We start from the raw sequence: 22570 nt of genomic DNA on the forward strand, positions 1-22570 counted from the left end.
TGGGCAGATGGGATAGAGGCAGGGGTGGGGGTGAGGTATTTTCACTGAATATACCCTTGTAAATATTTTCTATTGGTAAACCATGTGAGTATATTACCTACTGAAAAACTTGAAATGCATTTTTCAAAAGGTGTTTTTATAAAGCATTGAGATTGGTATATTGTTGGGGTTTTAGGGCCAGGAAATAACATGTTGGCCTCTACCTCTGAATTTTGAACCAATATTCCCTCCCCTACCAAAGTGGGTCTTATTGAACTGATGATTTTTGGCCATCTATGTATAGGAACTGGAATTGTGTGCAGAAGAGACCAGGTCCTTAAAAGCAGTGCAAGAATCTCAGAGTTTCCAGCTGCAGCCAATGGATCACTGGCCTGAGGGACAGTCCCAGAAGCAGTGGGTGAAGAATACATGCCCTGACCTTTCCAATTACCTAAATGCCAAGATGGCACCACAGCCCTTGAAAGAGAGTGGTGAGTACCAGGAATCTGGGAACATCAGGGAATGATGCCTTTTTCCTTAGTGGGGAGAGGTGGGAGGCAGGGAAGGGCACATGGGGAGGAAGGATGTGCAGTCTTCAAGGCAAAGGATGGGATAGTGTCTGATGGACACGGTTCCTGAGAAGTAAGGTCAGTAAGCATTGTTCAGGAGGTTGAAGCTCCTGATGATGCCAGCATGCCCCACTGCAGCTGGAGTCTTGCAGCAGGTGCCAGCTACAGGTGGTTATAGGAGTTCAGGGCTGGCATCTCACATATGGCACATCAGGGTGGCTTAGGAGCTAGCTACATACTCTAGAAGGGAAGTAAAAGGGGAGATCTGCACTGGGACAGTCTTAGTTTAATCCCCGCATGACTGTTGGAAAGCTGATCTCAGAGGGAGGTGGTTTTTAGGAACCAGAGCTTGGGTTTCAGAGACTTTTTCTTTCCTCAGCTGTTCTTACTCCTCGAGTCCCTACTCTCCCAAAGATGGGGAGCGTTGGAGATTGGGAGTTAACAGCTGAGTCCCAGGTAAGCTACTGTTTGTTCTTCCATCATTACTGCTCCTTTGCTCTTCCCCCCAGTGCTCCTCTTCTCTTCATGGCCTTTCCTCAGCAAAAGGGCATAAAACACAGGGTTCTGGACTTTGCCCTCCCCCCCCCCCCCCCCCCCCTCAGTCTGCTGGGCCTGTCTCTGGTCATGCTACTCCTTACAGTCCTAGTCTCACACGTGGTATCTGTATTCCCATGATCCTTCCTGGGGCCAGGTAGAGTTGGGTTCCCAGGCTGTTTTCAAGGGCCAGTGACATTTGAAGTCCTTCTCTTGTGCATCTCACAGGAAGCCTTGGGCCCTGGCAAGCATGCTGAGAAGGAGTTCTGCAAGGACCCCCCAGGAGACAACTGTGGGAACAGCGTGTGTCTGGGTAAGGAAATGTGCCCTTTGAAGAACATGTCAGGTTTCTGGTACTCACTTCCCAAAGAGTTCTGCCACTCCCTTAAGAATCATGGCTCTGAAGTCTCTGGAATTTCAGAGATAGGAAGAACACTTGCTCTTTGTAGCCAACACTGTGATGGCAGGGATGGAGTGTGCCTAGATAGAGGCTGGCAGGATGGCTTCCAGGAGCCTGCTCTCTCGGGGCTCATTCCCTTCATTGCCTCAGAACATTCATCATTGTCCAGGGGCTGGGTCTGGCCTGCTGTCTTAGATATCTCATCTTTTTAGCACCAAACAGGATCTGTCTGTCAGGGGCAGACTCAAGTGAACTAAGCTCGTGAGACCAATGTATTAAACACAATGAGAAATAAGTATCACTGGGCTCAAAATACTTGAAGCCCGTGTGACCAGCACAGACTTCTTTCTGTGTAGGCACACCTTGTTGGGAAGCCAGGTAATAAAGAACCATTTTCCTGTGGAGCCTGGGGTCACTTTGTGGGGAGTTGAATGGGGCAAAATAGAGGAGACTGTAAATAGGTCTGGCTCATGGTAAGTTAGATGTCAGAAGCTTGTGGGCTACTTGCTTAATCGTGGAACCCCTTTTATACACATGATATCTAAGGGAAGTAGTGTTCAAAGGAACAAACTTTGGGAAATGCTGAATTAGAATATCCTTAAGCCTCTTTTAGCTCTAAACTCCTTTTCATGTAGTTTTCTTCAAATATTTATTTTAATTTAAGGCTTCCTATTTTGTTAGGGCTGGGGGTTGTTGGGACAGCATTCCTTTAGACATAGCTGTTCTAAAATAAGGAAATTTATTTTCTCACACTATTAGAAGTTCAGAGGAGGACATGCGCTAATTACAGTACAAATTAGCTCAGCAATGTTCTAATGGACTTACATTCTTTCTGCCGTTTTTCTTTCCTCCAACCATGGAATTTTGTCTGATTGGGCCAATTTAGGTCATGTGCCCATATGTGCACCAATAACAGTCACTATTTTATGTGATATGTTTCATAACAACAATAGCAAAGCAAATGAACAATGCAAACAGGTCACTTAATGTTTTTGGTGAAGCGGTCCTGTTGCTTCTTAATTACTTCTCCCCATCCCTCCAGACATTTTAAGAGATTGACATGGGAATTTATTCTCAGCTTCTTGCAGGGAAATGATGTAAGTTTCAGAGACATTTTGGACAAACACTCTGCTCAACAAATCATTTCTACTCAGCCATTTCTCTTCTTCCCTTTGTATAGGAGTTCCAATTGCAAAACCAACTATTACCTCCCAGCGAGAGCAAGGACCAGAATTCTGGGATCTAAACCTTATAAATTCTGAGAAAAGGAACACTGCAGATTATAGCCTGGATAATGAGCAAACAAAACCAGCTCAGGCATTGGCTTGGAGGGATTCAAGGGCCTGGGAAGAACAGTACCAATGGGATGTGGAGGACATGAAGGTGTCAGGTGTTCACTGGGGCTATGAGGAGACTAAGACTTTCCTGGCAATTTTGAGTGAGTCTCCTTTCTCTGAAAAACTCCGGACTTGTCACCAGAATCGCCAGGTATACCGAGCCATTGCAGAGCGGCTAAGGGCACGGGGCTTCCTGCGGACACTGGAGCAGTGTCGGTATAGGGTCAAAAACCTCCTACGTAATTACCGGAAAGCCAAGAGTAGCCACCCACCAGGGACCTGCCCCTTCTACGAGGAGCTGGAAGCCCTGGTGAGGGCTCGGACAGCCATCAGAGCCACAGATGGCTCAGGAGGTGCTGTGGCTCTCCCCAGGCTGGGGGATAGTGATGCAGAGATGGATGAACAGGAAGAAAGTGGCTGGGAGCATGAGGAAACAGCAGAAGACTGTAACAGTGCTGGCCTGGCCCCTGATGAGTCCGCCCAGGGGCCTAGGATTGCAGGGGGGCCAGCTCTACTCCACAGTCGTATTGGTAAGAACATGGGGTTTAATCAGACACAGATTCCAACCCTCTTATCAGCCACACTGCTGTTCCCTGAGATCAGGGCACATGCTGCAAGTCTGGATTGACTTAAGGCTAAATTCCTTAGGTCATCCTCAAACTCTCTTCTGTGACCAAGTCTCCTTGCACAAGTTTTCTTAGTTATAGGAGCAAACACTTTTAAAGCTGTAAGGGACCTTAAAATAGCAAATATAGTATTTCCCAAAGTGTGTCATTGGTAGTATGGGGATGATCATAGCCATTACATAAGTGAGTTTTTAATTCCAATAGTTATGTACAGTCATGCGCTGCATAATGACATTTTGGCCAACGATAGACCACATATATGATGGTGGTCCCATAAGATTATAATGGAACTGGAGTATGTAATAGGCTACACCATCTAGGTTTGTGTCAGTGCACTGTATGATGTTCCCACAACTACAAAATGGCCTAACTATGTATATCTCAGACTGTATCCTTGTCATTAAGCTACACTTGGCTATATTTCTCTTAATGTATATGAACATGTCAACCTGTGATTTCACAACAGTAAATTTAGGTAAAGAAGGATAGTGAGTGAAATATTGAACAAACAGAACAGAAATCATGACAGTATAGACTTGAACAATCAATGTGTTGGAAATATCCAGTCATTGTAAAGGTGGAAACACTGAAGTCCAAGAGACGAAATATCTAAAGACACAGAGGTAGGAGCTGAGCCAGGATCAGAGCCTATGGCTCTTGCTTGCCAGTTTTATGTGGTTTTCCCTCTACCATGCTGCCTCCCTGGGCTGCATCACTTACCTGCAGAGGAACCGAGACTAGACCATCTCCTTTTTATTCCTCTATGAAAGAGGAAAGAACATCCTTAGCTGGACTCAACTGCAGGATTATTTGAAATCCATTTATGTCTTTAATCTTTAGGGATTCTCAGCTAACATGTTTTGTGAATAGAAGAATTCATAAAGTAAGCAGGGGAGACATATTGAATGGATATAGGGAGAATCATATGGATCCCAATTACAGACCTTTCCCTGAACCAGTCAGCTGAAGCCAGGGGAGTGGGGTTATGACACATAATTAGCAGGGCCATCCATCTAAGTCCTCTCCTTCAGCCAAGAATCTAAGTGTTAGTAGGATCTCTTAGAAAGGGATGGGTTGGGAAGTTCTGGCTGACTTTTCTAGCACACCTCTGAGAAGCAAGGGATAGTCTCCAGGCACCTGGACAGTTTCTGAGATGGCTATATTCTAGATATTATGGAAGGGTAGGTGACCACTGTCCCTGATAACCTAGGCAAATCTCATTAAATCTCACACCTCTGAACTCTTCACTCCTGACAGCAGGTGTGCACTGGGGCTACGAGGAGACCAAGGCTTTCCTGGCAATTCTCAGTGAGTCCCCATTCTCTGAAAAGCTTCGCACCTGTCACCAGAACAGTCAGGTGTACCGGGCCATTGCAGAGCGGCTGTGTGCACTGGGCTTCCTGCGGACCCTGGAGCAGTGTCGGTACAGATTCAAGAACCTCCTTCGAAGCTACCGGAAAGCCAAGAGCAGCCACCCACCAGGGACGTGCCCCTTCTATGAGGAGCTGGACTCGCTGATGAGGGCTCGGACTGCAGTCAGGGCCCTGGGGACTGTCAGGGAGACCACAGGTCTTCTTAGGTCTGGGCAGAGCAGTACTGAGGCTGATGACCAGGAGGCCTGGGGTGAGATGGCCGATGAAGATGCCATCAGACCTCCAACCCCACATCCTAAATCCCCAGACATGGGTAAGCCTGGAGTAATTGGATGTCCACAAAATCCACAGGCATGTAGGAAGAGTGAGAGAACCAGCCTCATTATCTTTCATCTCTGAAGTAAAACAGAATGGGATTGAATGGGAGAATTTGTGCTTTGCTTAGACTATCCAGTCTGTAGTTAGCGTGAGCCCCCAAATGTGACAGTCAGTCAGTCTGGCTTTTACAGGTATACATCTGGGCAGTTATAGAGTTTATTCAATCTTGTATGACATAGAATATACTGAATGTACTAGTAGAAGGAGGTGTTCATTATCGAATAGTGAGATAGGGGAGTTGTCTGGGGAGGCTGACTGGCTGGCTGCTTGGGCTGGACTTCATGGCTCCCTTGGTGGGGTCACCATGTCCCAGGCTCTGTTCCTCAGTCTTGCAGGTCAGAAATGCATGTGTGGGGCGGCCCGTGGCTCACTTGGGAGAGTGTGGTGCTGATAACACCAAGGCCATGGGTTCGAGTCCCTATATAGGGATGGCCGGTTGGCTTACTTGGGATTGCGTGGTGCTGACACCACCAAGTCAAGGGTTAAGATTCCCTTACCGGTCATCTCTTAGGAAAAAAAAAAAAAAAAAAAAGGGAGAAATGTATGTGTGCACCAAAACTTGATTAATTTCATGTTAGTCACTTTTACAAGATGTGAGATATAAGATACAAGATACCAATTCATGTTAGCCAAATTCATAAGACACAAGATACAGATATATAAATAAATGGTGATAAATGAACAACAATTGCATTTCTTTCCATTTTTCAGGTTTTGAGATGAGGAATGAAGATGAAGATCAGATGTCAGAGCAGGACATTTTTGAAAATTTGCCTGGAACCTTATCAAAGTGTACTACAGAGGCTGTTTGCCAACCTCATGATTGGGGGGAAGACAGTGAAAATGAAAACGAAAGTGAAGGACAGTGGGGAAATCTGCCACAGGAACAATGGGAAGAATGTTCTTCTGAAGAGGACTTAGAAAAACTTATTGACCATCAAGGCCTGTACCTTGCAGAGAAACACTACACGTGTGACTCATGCATGAGAAGCTTCAGTCGGAGCTCCCACTTCATCGCCCACCAGCGGATCCACACAGGTGAGAAGCCCTACAAATGCCTTGAATGTGGAAAAAGCTTTAGTGACCGCTCCAACCTCAATACCCATCAGAGAATCCACACTGGAGAGAAGCCCTACCAATGCCTTGAATGTGGGAAAAGCTTTAGTGACCATTCCAATCTTGTTACCCACCAGAGAATCCACACAGGGGAAAAGCCCTATAAATGTGGTGAATGTTGGAAAAGCTTCAACCAGAGCTCAAACCTTCTGAAACATCAGAGAATCCACTTGGGAGGAAATCCTGACCAATACAGTGAGCCTGGAGAAAACTTTGGTCAAAACTCATCTTTTAGTGCTCATTGGAGGAATTCTACAGAGGAGACATCTACTGAACAACCTGAAAGTATCAATAAGAACTTGAATTCTCCTGGATTGCACAGTGCCAATTCAGGGGAGAAACTTTATCAGTGTTCTGAATGTGGAAGAAGCTTCTCTAAGAGCTCTGCCCTCATTAGTCACCAAAGAATCCATACTGGAGAGAGACCATATGAATGTGCGGAATGTGGGAAAAGCTTCAGTAAGAGCTCCACCCTGGCCAACCACCAGCGAACCCACACTGGGGAGAAGCCATATAAGTGTGCAGACTGTGGGAAGTGCTTCAGTGAGCGCTCCAAGCTCATCACACACCAGAGAGTGCACACAGGAGAGAAGCCCTACAAATGCCTTGAGTGTGGAAAATTCTTCCGTGACCGTTCTAACCTCATTACTCACCAGAGGATTCACACGGGAGAAAAGCCGTATAAGTGCAGAGAGTGTGGGAAATGCTTTAACCAGAGCTCCAGTCTTATTATTCACCAGAGAATCCACACTGGGGAGAAACCCTACAAGTGTGCAGAGTGTGGCAAAGACTTCAACAACAGCTCCCACTTCAGTGCCCACCGGAGAACCCACACAGGAGGGAAAGCATCGTAGGAGACACCTCCCCTCACAACAAAGGAGAGGTGTATATTTGCATTTTTCAAGATCATAAGACATATGCTAGAAAGAAACTTTCCAATTTTTAAGCTTGGTGTATACCCAGGGAAGTTATTTTGGTATAATCCATATGACTTGGAAGTGAATTACAAATATTAAGGATCCAGATTTGAAGGCACTTTTCTCTCAAGTGTAGTTTTTCTCCTGTAAAAAATCCACACGCAATCCTCAGGCTGTCCTTGTATTTACTATCATGTGGGAACTTTATCAGTATTTGAGCCAAATTGGTAATTTAGGGGATTAGATTTAAATCAGTAGCCCTGAGCAGTGATTCCAAACTCTTGCTGTGCCTTCACACCATCTGCATGTATACACACCCCATCAGAAGTGGTTTCCATACATTTTCATATCCTCATGGGAGAACTTTGAGACTTGGTGGTGAGAGAGGAGCTGGCCTGGAGCATACCACTGCAAGCTCAGCAAAGAGTAGGAACAGCAGACATCATTAAAAAAAATCATTATTAACAATAGCAAAAATAGCTGGTATTTATTGAGTATTTGCTCTTTGGCAGGCTCTATGCTAAGCATTTTATATACATCATCTCATTTAATCCTCACAACAACTCGAGGAGATAGGTACATTTTTCTCTCCATTTCCCAGAGACAAGCGTGTCTTGGGAAAGTTAAGTAACTTGCACTGGTCACACACATCTGAAAATGGGAGAGGAAGATTCAACCAGATCTGTCTGTCTCCAGAGTCTGAGGTGCTCTTCATGCTCTACTGAATTCCCTTTCACGTTAGGGCAGGTGCCAGGATCTCAAAGCACTTGGTAGACCAGTTTTCCTGTTAAAATCACTTTATGAATTCTCCTTTTAGCAAATGTGGAGACCAAGAATTCCTTAAGATTGAAGGACTTGGAATATTCAGAATTGGTGAAGTGCTTTGAGCAAGGTTGACCTATTTCCAAAGCACTTGATGTGAGTTTCCATCTTTACAGTAATATGGATGACAGATGTAGGTGGGTTGAGACTGGGAAGAATATGTATCCAAAGTGATGTTTCTTCCAATGAAATACTGCTTTGGATAAGGAAGTGGGGTTTAAGAATTTCCCTTTCCTCAGGGGCCAGGCTTACTTCTTGTGACACTTGGCTGATCATAGGTTAAACTTTACAGGAAGCTGGGGTTCCTCGCCCGTGCTCATCCCTGTGTTTTCCCTCTCTGGCCCTTTCCCTTTTGGTATGGCGGATGCTTTTTTCCTTATCCCCATGTCAAGACTGAGGTGGAAGGTGTTGGAGTGTGTGGTTCTCTCCAGAAGGGTTTGAACTCTGTTCTACATTTCAGGTTCATGGCACGATTTTATCCTGAGCCATCTTGACCCAGGCATATCCAGTGCTTTCTAAATGTTGGCCATTAAGACCAGCCTCTCATGAGACAGGCTTAATCAGAAAGGTTCACACAGGATGGTTTTCTGGTTTGCAGCACTTTGGCTTCCAGAGTTTCTCCTCAGGAGGATTTAAAACGTTGACTAAGGACTTTAGTTTCCATAGGACTTTAAAGAAAAGTCCCTCTCCTGACATCTGCTTATGACACTGGGATACCATTTATACCCTGGTTAGCTCATAGACACATAGACCTGGGAAGTACTTTCTATTCATATGTGAGGAAGTCAGTGGAGAGATCTGCCACTCCCACCAGAATGAGATCACTCCTTAACCCCTTCTTCTGACTCAGAACCTCCCTTCCCAAGAACCAGCCCACCTGGGATCAGGGTCTGTCAACTCCTTTTCCATTCCTGGCACACATGCTCTCTGAGGGGTAGGGGTCGTGGAGAAACCCTGGGTTGAAGTCAGCAGATGTCAGAAATTGCAATAAAATGATGGTATGTAGAGTTCAAGTGAGCAGAGAGGAAGGGTCCCAAAGGAGAGGAAGGGGGTTCCAGAGAGAGGCGTTGTGGTGAGAAATAGCACGGGTTCAGGGTGGGGGTAAACCAGGAGGTAGGAAACTGCGGGAGCTGATACTGGAGGGGTGCTGGGGCAGGGTCACATGTGAGTGGAGCTTGGACGCCTGGCCCAGTGTGACTTGTTCAGATATGCGTTGTCGACATCTAACAGTTGAATGGAACTCGGGTGTGCTGCAGTACAGACGGCCTGTTGGGACACTATTGCGGTATTCCAGTTAAAGGTGAGGGTCTGAACAACAGCAGTGGTTACACTGAAGGGGGGAGGCTCAGGGACAGCAGAGGAAAACCAGAATGCCGTGGGTGACAGGTGGAGTATCATCGTTCAGAACTGGGAACACGAGGAGATGCAGATACGGCAGGAGGGCAGAAAATGATTAGTTTGGGACATTTTGAATGATAGGTGCCTAATGGATGTCCAGGTGACCACATGAATTTGGATATCTGGGCCTGAAGTTAGGAGAGAGGTTAGGACTAGAGAGTTATCTGGGTATGCATAGTACCTAAACTCGTGAGAAAGGGATTATGTTCTAATTCAAAGAAGTATTGGGCCTAGGACAGAAGTTGGGAAGCACCAAAATGGGGAGGAAGATGCCCCTCAAAGGAGATCTAGATCACTCCCACTCATACCACCTCCCAGTATTCCTACCATTTTTTGGACCCTGCCTCCCTTGCTGCTGACACCTGAATTCTCAATGTAGTCGTGAGTTTTCTGGAACCTTTGCTGTGGAAACCAAGCTGAGCTGTGTGTGGAGGGGAGATGGAGCCCTCTCCCCACTTGGGTGTCACCCTTTCCCCTACTCTTGGAAGTGCAGAAAAGAGTTTAGTCACTTTGTGGAGTGACATCTTTGGGGACGGTGTGGTTTTGAAGTGGTGAATGTAGTGATGTCTGCAGTGGATGTGGGTGTGGCAGGTTGTCTCATGTTTCTCAGGCTGCCCTGGGTCTTTGTTCTCCAGAGTTCTATTCTAGCCTTGCTTCTCCCTTCACTCCATTCTATATGACTTTTTTTTTTTTTTTTTTTTTTTAACCACTATATACTGATGACTTCCAGATCTTCCACCTGTCCTGGCCTCTCCTCTTAGGAGCCCAGCTCCCTGCTGGCCAATCCTGCTTTGGTCACTCCAGGCCCCTCAAAGCACCCATGTTTACACACAGCTGTCTTCGACCCTTCGCCCACCAATTCGGCACATGTGTTTATGTACCCACTCAGTGGCTCCCAAGCAAGCTGCCTTCACACATCCCGGTGAGCCTTGCACTTGCACATTCAGACTCGTCCTGGACTTAGTCCCGCAGTCACACGTTCTTCCTTCTAAGGGCTTTTCCAATCGGCCTGGGGTTACCCATTTGCTGGAGATTCTCTTTCTGAATGGAGTCAGTACCTAAAATCAAAATTAATCATGCACCCTTACCTCAATTTTGATCTCATCCTCCCTTTGGACATTGCTTAGCCCCCTCCTGGTAGCAGCAAACACCATTCTTAAGCCCCTGCCCCAATCTGCTACGAGAGGTTAGTGCTATGTTCAGTGGGAGGCCAGGGAAGGAGAGGAGGGGTTTGCACTGGGCCTCAAAGCCTAGAATGATAGACATTGTAGTCGCCCCACTCTGCACCCCCGACTCCTGGCTGTTTATCTTTTCACACTCCCAACATCAGTATTACCACGAGCATGTCTAAAGATCACAATGATGCTAAAGCATAATTTTTCCTCTCACTCTGATTTTTGGCAAACCTGCAGTTACCTCCAAATGCATTAGGTGGATAAACGCAGGTTCTTTCCTTACCTCCATTGTTATGTCCCCCACCACACGCTACAGCTGAGCGGAGGGCCTCTGTCCCTCATTTCCCTCTTATATTTCTTACCTGCTCCCCATCAGGAACCCTAGCAGGAGCCTGCATCTCACAAACCCCATCCTATGGTGCTTGGAGGAAGAGGTAGAGAGCTCAAGAGGTCCTGGTTCTTCTCCAGTGTACAACTGGTCAGTTCTCCCACTTCTCAAAGCTGAGAGCTTCTTTAAGAGCCACTTGGTTAAGTCAAGAGCATCAACAGTAAAGGGCAAAATCCAATTGAATAATTTTGCCTAAACTCACTGTACAAGTAGAATAGGGATTACATAGACATTGATTTTCTAATCAGGGTACTGTTAGTGATTCTCTTTGTATGTAAAGATTATTCTGATCCTGCCTGCCATTACATGATACTTATTTCTGAACTCACATTTATTTCTCACATTTTCATTGTAGGAAAATATCCCACAGTTGTGCCACCTAGAGGGTGAGGACCGTGGGCAGGGAGATTAAGAAAACAAGGATCTTTCTCTAAGGCTAGTCCTGCAGCAGGATTACAGACTCATCTGAGCCCAAGGAAGAGAGGAGCCTCAGGCCAGGCTGACACAGCAGTTGTCACTAAATCTTGAGAGTCACTGAGGCTCAGGATCCCTCACCTGGTGGCAGGTGACAAATGTGACACAGAGGGGAAAGGAGTCTTCTTCCTTCCATGTAGAATGTGGCTTGGCTTCATTGCTTTGGAGGAGTCATAGACCACAGAGTAGCTTCTGCATATTTAGAGGCAGCAGAGACCAGCAGGGGGAAGTGGTGAGAAGCTTCTTTGAAAACCCACCGTCAACCTCACCCAGGGCCAGGGCAAAACATCTCTGTGGACGGCACCTGATAAGGGTTTGCTCATGACCCCCCAATCCTGCCCTTGAACTTTCCCAGAAACAGCTGGAGGACATGAGGCTAGCTGGCTGGAGGGCCAGCATCAGTACTAGGGGCAGGAGCTCACACTAAGCCTATCTGTTGTGTCCTGGGGAAACATCCAGGGACCTTTCTTGACCAACTAACTTCTTATGGAAACTAGACATTTGTGATTGGTTTTGGTTCCCTCTTGGTGACTGTGAAATTAAAATGGATTAAATTTAAGCCACTGGGGACTTAAATTTTGGCTCAGGGATTTAAGATCTAATTCTAAAAACAGAGCAGACTTGTTTGGTTTACAATTTGTGCACCAATCCCTGGCTTCATTTTATCTGGCTTTGTTTTCACTTCCTTGTCCTTTATTATCTTTCCTATGGTATTATGTACATCTCTTAAAGCTAGTCAAATCCTATTTGGAGATGGAGTGGCCTGATAGATTAATAAATTATATTAAACTACTGCTCCCCCAAAGGAACTTGTTTTGGATTGTTTGGCATTTTCCTGGTTACACCAAAAGCATGGAGGGAAGGAGGAGGGGAAATCGGCAAGACACAGTGAGGTTGTCAGGGAGATGGGGGCCCAAGATCTCAAGCCCCTTGTGCGAGACGGGCATCTTCCTTTCAATGTTTTCCATGGTTCTTCAGACATGTACACACCTCAGGAGTCTGCCTCTTGCCCATAACAAATGGCTCCGTGGTCCACACATCTGTTTTGATCTCTGTGCCAGGAAACCTGAGGTATCTGGGACCCAAATAACACAAGGATGATTGTGGATGAAAAGAAAGGAAGGAGTTCCCAGAGCAGCGAATCTTACCTGACTCTTCTGATCTGCTTCTGGTTCAGAAAGAGAGCTGATGTGCTTTGTACTTGAGAAGGAGAGGAGAGCTGGAGGGTCTTTGTGAGGATTCTTTTCCCTCTTTCCTCCACCCATTTTACTTCTGATAACATCCAGAAGACTTGTAGCTCAAGGCTGAAGTTTCCTAATAAATATTCACTCTTTTATCCTTGTTGAATGGGATATAGGCAACTCTGCCTTGGAGACCCTGTTATCCTTGAATTCTGATCGTGAATTGGTAGAGAAAGAGAAAACAATATTTCAGAGTTTGACATGAGTTTGCTCAGAATCCACTGGAAACCTATTTTTTCCTACAGGATTCAGACTCTCAATTGTAGGTGGTAGAAGTGGTTGTCGTGCACTAATATTCTGCACATCTTGGGACAAAGATGAGATCTTGGAGGAAATGACTCATGGTCACCCTGAGGAGCGAGCTCTGGGTCTTTTCACATGTTTTCATGTAACTTCTGTCTAGCAGTTGCTGCAATACTGACCAGACCCACAGGGCTTATCTTCCTGGAAGACAGGACAGAGGCCACTGAGTCCTCCTTGCCCATGCTCTCACTGTTATCCATGGTTTGACCACAAGTACAGCAGGGCATAGAGGCCAATTATAAATGTTGGGATCCATTAGGGCTGGCCAGCCAATCCAGGCAGGAACAAGAACAACACTGTTATCTGAAAGGGTCCAATCTAGATGGCCAAAGAGCTGGCCAAGGCCAGTATGACTGAGCATGTAATACTAGGAAAAAACCCTACCCGAGAGAGATGCCTAGTGGGCTGGGGCTGGCTATCTGCTAGCCCCCATGTCAATAAGCTGCTACATGCTCATGTTGCCAGAAGTTCTGGGCTGAACCAGAATCCAATTGGCAGGGACACCCAGTCCTCAGTCAGGCAGTGAAAATCATCAAGTGGGACTGGGGCATCTTTGGGGTTGAGGTCTGGAGGAGGAGTGAGAGACCTGATAGTTACAGGGTTCAGGAAGCTTGGGGAAGGAGCCAGGTCAGGGGCAAAAGAAAGACTGAGAGAAGAGAGGGGAACAAGTCGGAAAGGGAGGTGTTTGGATGAGGAGGGCAGAGAAACAGAAAAGGGCAGAGAAGGAGCAAAGGGACAGGGAGGGGAGGAGGCAACCAAGAGTGGGAAACAGGAAGGGCACGAGGTAGAGAGGGGGTCAGCTGCCCTGGGTGTCCAGTGAGTGAGGCAGTTGGCAGGCAGGACAGGTGGGAGAAGGGCAGGCAGAAGCAAAGAGGAGAGAGCAGGAACTGGAGCAGGTGGAGGGGGTGACAAAGCAGGAAAAACAGGAGGCAAGGGAGACATGCAGGGCTGAGCTGCTTGCCTCAGTGTTCCGTGTCTTTCCCCTGTTACAGTCTCCTATGCCCTGGGCTCTATAGCAACCAAGATCAAGAATTCTTGGGCTGTGCTGGCCAAGATGGTAGCCACCAGCTACGTGTGCCTATTGAGCCCTCTAAATGTGGCTAGTCTGAACTGAGATGTATTGTATGTATAAACCACCCACCAGATTTTGAAGGCTTACATGGAAGAAAAACCCAAAAGATCTTGCTATTTTGTGTATTGATTACATCTTGAAATGATAATATTTTGGATATATCAGGTTAAATAAAATAAATTATTAAAATTAATTTCACATGTTTCTTTTTACTTTTATAATGTGGCTGCTAGAAAAATTTAAAAAGTAATTAAAAAATTAAATTACCCATACCACTTATAATTGTGGCTTATATTATATTTCTATTGTTAGCACTGTTCTAAGGCATTTGAGCTAGAAAAGACTCCTGAAATCCTCATTTTATAGATGAGGCAATTAAATCCTAGAGGCCTGTTCATGGTCACCAGGCAAGTGTAGCAGCACTTGGACTAGGATCCAGACCTGTTGATCCCATCAGTGCAGGGATTTCTCCATGAACTCAAGTGGACTGGACATAGCCAGTATCTCATACGCACAGGTGTAGGAGGTAGCTGCCCTCCTGTAATCACGTGAGAGGCATGAAAGATATGCTTGCTGCCCCCGCATCTACCTCTTCTCACACGTGCAGGGCTGTACATGGCCCCAAGATCGCTCTTGTAGGGAAGGCCGGATGAAAGCAGTAGCAGACCTGACCTCGTCAGTGGGCTGTAATTGATCAAAGAGCTGCGGCCGGTGCTGGAAACTGGGAAGAAAAGTCAAATTCACAGTGTTATGTCACATCACAGTCTATATGTCCCATCATGATTTTCAAAACCTTTTCAGTGTTTATCTCGTCGAAACCTACCCATGTGAAGTTTTTAAGTGAACATGTTATGCCCATTTTCCAGATAAGGAAACTAAAGCTCAGAACAGGAACTTGCCAGAGGCCCACAGTCTGATGAACGCAGAGCTAGAATAGCAGAAGCCTTTCCACCAGGCTTCCTGACAGCTGATTCAGTGCTCTGTCTCCTCACTAGCAAAAGCCAGAGGGCTACGATAAAGAGGATCAAAAGAAAGGTCACTGAGTACTAGCGTGTGCCTTTACCACTCTCAGGACTTTCTAATGTTGATTTGCTCTTGGTCCGTATCTGTGGGATTCTAAGGTGTGGAAGATGGATTTCGTTCCTCACCCCAGACACACAGGGCAGTAACTCCCCATCCACACAGACAAGCTATGTACTGAGTCAGGGCCAAAGCCCACCCCAGAGTGCTGCATGACCCAACTCAGTTCTCTTGTTCCTTGCCCATGCTGTGTGTGCTTCTGCAGGGGACTACTGCCCCACACCTTCTCTTGGACCTCCTCTTACTGTTCACAGAAGAAGAAATTCACCTGTAGATGAATTCTACGAGACTGACGTGCTGGCGTCAGGACTACCCACCTGTCCCAGGCCTGCCTCACTCTGCTGATTTTCTCATCCTCTCATCATGCACTAGGCTGCTGCTGCTTCCTGGAGCCAGCCCTTCAGACTCTTGCTCTCCCTCACAAACCTGTCCCTCCAGCCACATCCCCCAGTCCCCCGTAGCCTTCAGGCTTCACTGAAGCTTTTCCGTGCCAGCTGGCCTTACCAAAAGCTGGCGTTCTCCAGAGCATCCTGCCCGCCTGGTGGCCCTCAGGAGACGCTGCTCACTGGCTTACGGCTCAAGCTGCTCTCGGGGTAGGAGGGAGGCAGCGCTGCTCTTCTCCCTCCTTGCTGCTGCTGCATCCAGATGTTACTCCTCTTCCTCCCCAGTCATTTGACTGGTAATTGGGAGCTAGTAGCTATAAAGGCCTGAGGGCCAGGCACCCTTCTAAGGACCTCAGGTGGATGACATAATTTTAGCCTCAATTTCACCACAACCCAGTGCGATAGTGTTGTGATCATCCCCATTTTACCATGGGGCCACGGAGGCTCAGGCTAATGACTTGCCTGAGCTCCCACGGCTAGGTTAAGTGGGAAAGCCCAGATTCCAGCTTAGGTACTAGGCTCCAGGTCCGCACTTTTCACCAGCAGTTTACATGAGGTCCACCGGGAGCCCGAGGTCCACTGGGAGCCCCCACTCCTTCCATGCTGATGCCATTCACTGGTGTCATCCAGTATGTTTCAGCTCCCACCTCCTGAACATTCTCCTGCGTTAGCCGAAGACTTCCTCCTCTGACCAGCAGTCTTCTTCTGCACCCCAACTCCTGCCATCACCCTGGGTGACTCAGACATCTGCAGGAGAGCCATGAGGACGGCCACCTTTGACTTCACGGCTGACCTTTGACTTCACGGCTGTCTCCACCACTCCAGCTCAACCACATCCTAGTGTTTAACCCACCACCACTGATATCACCGGTTCAATGAATCCAGACACTAACCTCTCTCCTGAGCTGCAGATTAGCATAATTAGTTGGCATTTCCTCTGGGACTCAGCAGGTCCATACCGATTTCCCCATGAGCCTGCTCCCCAGCCCTCCACCACTTTCTTTTTCATTCCAGTAGAGTATCATCATCTGCCCAGAAGCTCAAGCCAGACGTCCAGGAGTCACCCTTGAATCTCCTCTCTCCCTTGCTTCTACATCCAATCAATCACCAAGTCACGTGGAATAAATCTCCAAAAGATATCTTGAATCCACCCATTTCTCTCCATTCCCTTTGCTACTGACTTCTTCCTGGCTACCATTACTCCCACCCGGTCGCCTGCAGCTGCCTCCTAACTAGTATTCCTGCTTCTGCTCTTGGCTCTCTCCAACCCAAGCTCCAACAGTAGCACGCTATGTTTTTTTTTTTTAACAGTTTAAATCAGATCACATTGCTCCGCTTTCCATGACAGGTGCGTGATTCTGCTGCTGCCTCTGTCCCGCACCATTCCTCCTACTTTACCATGCTTCTGCTACTTTGGCCTCCTTTTAGTTCTTCCACCAGGCCGAGCCCTTCCTGACCTTTGCACATGTAGTTCCCACCACTTGGAATGTTCTTTCCTGCGTTCATCACCTGGCTAACTTCCACTCATCTTTCAGATCTCAATTTAAGTCACAAAAAGGCAGTCCTTAATTCCTAGCTGAACCTGAATCACCCACTCCTCCCCACACCCACCGTTTTTCCTCTTCACAATCTGTTAATACATGTTTATGTCTTAGTGTCTGTGGTGGATGCTGCTGGCTGCCTTCCTTCCTAAGAGTCCTGCAGTTTTCGTTTAGGTAACTAGTTCCTCCCATGACGCCCACGTGCTTCTCCTCTACTCCCCTTCCCAGACTTGGGCTTGCTTTGTCCAAACGTAATCCCATTCTTCCTGACCCATTCTCTATCTAGGAACACAATAAGCTAATCAGTGGTGACATTCCCATGAGGGCAAGGATTGATATAGGAATGGATGACCCAACTTGTGCCAATGAGATAAAACAGCAGGTTGATGGGCGGAGCTAGAAAATCAGTTTCATTTTACTACCTTGAGAAAAGCCTGCCAGGAGCCAAAGGCACACACGCAGGGCACAGCTGAGGGAATCCCAGAGAAAGGGAGCTGGAGATACGGCTAAGCCAGTCCCAAAGCCCACTCAGCTGCCACTTTGTGATGTCAGCCAATACGTTTTCTTGTTAAGTTAGTTTGGTTCCCTCTTCTTTGCAGCTGAGAAAAATACATCTCAGGACCTTTGGTCTCTAGTCCCCTTTATTCCTCGATTTGTCCCCTCCTTCCTGTCTTCATATCCCTTCCTACCCTGCTTAGGTGCCATAATTCAGAATTTCAACCATTTTTACCAATATCTTTGCATTTCTTACTGCTGTCTTTGTTACACCTGCCTGGCATAAGCACAATCATGAAAGAATCCTTTTTATTGCCCATGTTCATGCTATTTGACTTTTGCTGGAAGAAAACAGATGTATTCAGAAAGATTGGTACCATAATAAATTCAGGGACAATTAGGTCCTAAACAATGTCCAATGATCATCCTATGAGGTTGTTCCTGGCAGCTATTTGATGACAAAACATTTTCTAATCAAAACGTCCAATAAAGGGGATTGCGATATAAATTACCAGCAGACAACAGAAAACTAAGCAGCCATTTAAAAATGGGAAAAAAATACATATAACAACTGCATGGAAAAATGCCCACAATAAATCGTTAGCTGAGAAGAGTAATATTTCAAAAGTGTGTGTGGGCACAAGACACTGTGAAAGGACCTGTACCAAAATGTGGTGATCTCAGGATGCTGGAGTTACAGCTTTTAATTCTTTGTAATTTTTATATAAAAGTCAGTATTAATTTATCATAAAATTTAAAGTTATTTACATCTCTATGAAATAAAAGTAAGGACTAGAAGTGGTCTAGAGTCCTTATCAGGTTTCTAAATTTCACTCCCCTGTTTGCTCTTAGAGTACATCCCACCAGAGATGTAGAGATGGGGCACTGTGTCAAAAGTCATTTGAAATAATTATTCACCAGTTTTTTATATTGTTAGGTTCATTTATTTCATTTGGTTTTTAATTTGGGGGATTTCTTTGTGGTTTCATACTTTTGGGTTTGAGGCAGTTTCCTTTTTTTTTTTCCTGTTCTCTGGAATAATTTATATAAGGTAGGGATTATATATTCTTTGAAGGTTTGGTGAAATTCCCCTGTCAAATAGTGTAGGCCTGAATAGTGTAGGTAAATTTAAGGATTTTAAAAAACCTTTTAATTTTAAAATATTTGAATATGTAAATTTGCTTGGTATAAAAGTTAAAAACTCTACAAAGAGATGTACTCAAGGTTTTTGCTTCCATTCCTACTGTTTCACCCCATTCCCACCCATCCTCTATAGGTAATGGTGGTTAATCCTTTCTGCATTTTTTGGCAAGAAGAGCAAATATGTATATAAATTATTACTTACCCTTTTTTCTTTTTTTGAAAGGACTTTATTATGGAAAATTCTTAAACATATACAAAAATAGAAAGTATGGTGAGTGTCCAGCTTCAATAATTATCAACTCCTGGCTATTCTTGTTTTATGTATATTGTCACACTCTCTTTAAAAGTTACTTGGAAGCAAATCCCCAGACTTCGTATCATTTCATCCATAAAACATTTCAGTATATATTTCTAGAAGATAATGATGCCATTAATAATAAACTTACCCATAATATCCTTATCACACCTAAAAGTTAAAAATGACTGATTAATATATTAAAATATTCAGTTAGTGTTCACATTTCATAGATTGTCTCAAAATTTAAGAACAATGTTATTTTGAATCTGAATTCAGATAAGGTTGTACATTGCAACTGGATTTAAGATGAGGTCATTTTTGCTGAGGAGTTTTCCAGAGTCTGTATTTTGTAAATTACATCCCTGTGGTATCACTGAACTTATTTTCTCTGCATCTATGTTTCCTGTAAACTGGTGTTTAGCTCTAGAGTTCTGATCAGATTCAGATTTTATTTTTTTTTTGCAGGAATACTTCATAGGTGGTGTTGTGTACTTCTATCAGAAGGCACACATTGTCTGGTTGCCTCCTTTTTTGTGATATTAGCAGTCATTGATGATCATTGCTAGGATTCATTCTAGTAGGGGTTTCAAAATGGTGACAGTTGAATTCTGTTCTTCTCCATTTACTAGCTGGGATACTTCTATAAAGAGAAACTTCTCCTTAATATTTGGTTACCCTGGGATACATTTCATACAAGAAAAGCAGGATAAATGCTTGCTTTTTTCCTCCTTTATATTTACTCACTATCTAAATAATAAGCTAGTTCCTTAACATTTTTTTATGGGACCAATGAGTTAAAAAAAAATGGTATAGCACAGTAGTATTCCATTGTGTAGATATACCACATTTTATTTATCCAGTCATCTGATGATGGACATTTGGGCTGGTTCCAACTCTTGCCTATTGTAAATAGTGCTGCAATAAACATTGGAGTAAGAATGAAATACTACCATTTGCAGCAACATAGATGGACTTAGAAAAAATTATTTTAAGTGAAATAAGTCAGGCACAGAAAGGGAAATACTACATGTTCTCACCTATTTGTGGGAGCTAAAAATAAATAAATATACAAACAAACTGTGGGGGAGGGCGGCAGGGAAGAGACACAATCACAACAATTCCCTGAACTCGTTAAGACAAGTGAACAGATATGATGTTGATGGGGGGGGGGGGGGGGGGGGGAGCACGGAGAGGGAGGGGGGAAAGAGGAATTGGGAAAGAAACATGAAAATCAACTACATTGTGTATTGATAAATTTAAAATAAATAAATAAATGTTACTATGGGCTATTATCAACAAGACAGAAAATAACAAATGCTGGTGAGGATGCACAGAAAAAGGAACTCTCCCACATCGCTTGTGGGAATGTAAACTGGTACAGCCACTGTGGAAAACAGTATGCAGATTCTGCAGAGAACTAAAAATAGATCTACCCCACAACCCAGCTATCTCACTACTGGGTATATACCCAAAGGAAATGAAATCAATATATCAAAAAGACACCTGAACTACCATGTTCATTGCAGCACTATTCACAATAGCCAAGAGATGTAATCAACATAATGTGCATCAGCAGATGAATGGATCAAAAAACTGTGCTGTATATGCCTAATGGAATACTACTCAGCTATTAAAAAAAATGAAGTCCTAGCATTTGCAGCAACATGGGTGGAGCTGGAAACCATCACATTAAGTGAAGTAAGTCAGGCACAGAAAGCAAACGATGCATGATATCACTCATTGTGGATATTCTTTTTTTTTAAAAAAAGCGTTTCTCCTAGAAGTAGAGAGTAGAACAATGGCTACCAGAGCTGGGGCTGGGGGGAGAGGAAAAGTGGTGGACTTACGGGTACAAAACTGCTAATCTGCTCTAAGTGAATCACAGTACACGAATCACTTTAATACATGTGCATGTACTGAAACAACACTGTACCCCACAAATATGTACAAATAAATGTTAAAATATGTAAAAAATGTTATGAATTCATGGATTCAAACAATTTACTGTTTCCATCCATTTTTTTAATTATTACAGTAGTGCCCCCTTATTCAGTTTCACTTTCCAAAGTTTCAGTTACCCCAGCCAACTGCAGTCCAAAAGTATTAAATGGAAAATTCCAGAAACTAACAATCCATAAGTTTTAAGTTGTAGCATGACGTGAATCATCCCTTTGTCCAGAGCATCCACGCTGTATATGCCACCTGCCCACGAGTCCGTGCTTGTGTTCAAGTAACCGTCATTTTCCTTAGCAATGGCCCCAAAGCATGACGGTAGGGATGCTTGCAATTCGAATATGCCTGGTTTCCTGTGGCCAGGTGATAAATACCAGAATTATGTCCCAGATGAAATGCCTTTATTGAAACTGGGAAAGTTGATCTAAATGGGGTTTTTGAGGTGACAAGGGGGCAGCTGGGGCCTAGGTAGAGTGCGAAAGTGAAGGGCAGTGGGCGTCGGAAAACCGAGAGTGGTCTGGATGACTTTCCACATAAAATGACACCTTCTAACTTACGCGTTTAGAGAAGGACAGGCTCCCAGTTCTCGCCAGTCCTTCCTTTCCTTCCTCACCGCTCCTTTAGTGACCGTCCTGCCTGGATTACCCTCCCTGGCCTGCCTTTTCTCTACTGCAGATGTTCTGCTGCCTAAACCCACCTGCCCTTCAGACTGTAATCCTTAGATGCTGACCTCCTCGGTCCAGGCCAACCCCGTCCCTGATGGGGAGTGACTTCTTGGTCCTCAGCTTCCTGTTCTGAGCTAATCTGGACTCCAAAATAAATTTAAAAAATTTTTTATTGCGGTAAAATCCATATAACATAAAATTTACCATCTTAACTATTTGTAAGTGTACAGTTCAGTAGTGTTTAGTTCATTACATTACTGTGCCACCGATCTCCAGAACTTTGCCATCTTACAAAACTGAAACTCAGTACCCATTACACAGGGATTCCCCATTCCCCTCCCTCATCCCCTGGCGACCACCACTCCACTTTCTGTCTCTATGACTTTGACTGCTCTAGATACCTCACGTAAATGGAGTCACATAATGTTTGTCCTTTCATAACTGGCTTCTTTGATTTAGCATAATGTCCTCAATATTCATCCATGTTACAGCATGTGTCAGAATCTCCTTCATTTTAAAAGGCTGAATAATATTCCATTGTACATGAGCCACATTTTTTTTGTTTTTGTTTACCCATTGATCTGTTGATGGACAATTGGGTTTCTTCCACCTTTTGGCTGTTGTGAATACTGCTGCTACGAACATTGGTGTACCAATACTCTTCATGACCCTACTTTAAATTATTTTGGGTATATACCCCGAAGTGGAATTGCTGGATAATATGGTAATTCTATTTTTAAATTTTTGAGAAGCCACCATACTGTTTTCCATAGTGACTGCACCATTTAGCATTCCCACCAGTGGGACACAGGGTTCCAATTTCTTTGCATCCTTGCCAACACTTTTTCCTGTTTTTTTGATAGTAGCCATGCTAATGGGTGTGAGGTGGTATCTGTTTCTGGTTATGATT

General features: G+C 44.8%; 1 protein-coding gene across 1 annotated transcript in view; it reads left to right on the forward strand.

Moving 5' to 3' along the window:
• Positions 1-7706, forward strand: part of ZSCAN20 (zinc finger and SCAN domain containing 20) — a 15242-nt gene extending 7536 nt beyond the window's left edge. The window contains exons 2-7 of the mRNA XM_008585595.1: positions 284-470; positions 928-1004; positions 1311-1395; positions 2663-3349; positions 4703-5131; positions 5908-7706. Coding sequence (XP_008583817.1) covers positions 284-470; positions 928-1004; positions 1311-1395; positions 2663-3349; positions 4703-5131; positions 5908-7166 — 2724 coding nt within the window. The 3' untranslated portion in view covers positions 7167-7706. The remainder of the gene's footprint in view (positions 1-283; positions 471-927; positions 1005-1310; positions 1396-2662; positions 3350-4702; positions 5132-5907) is intronic.
• Positions 7707-22570: the final 14864 nt, after the last annotated feature.

This window comes from Galeopterus variegatus, unplaced genomic scaffold (genome assembly GCF_000696425.1).
Source record: "Galeopterus variegatus unplaced genomic scaffold, G_variegatus-3.0.2 Scaffold3628, whole genome shotgun sequence".
Taxonomy (NCBI): Eukaryota; Metazoa; Chordata; class Mammalia; order Dermoptera; family Cynocephalidae; genus Galeopterus; species Galeopterus variegatus.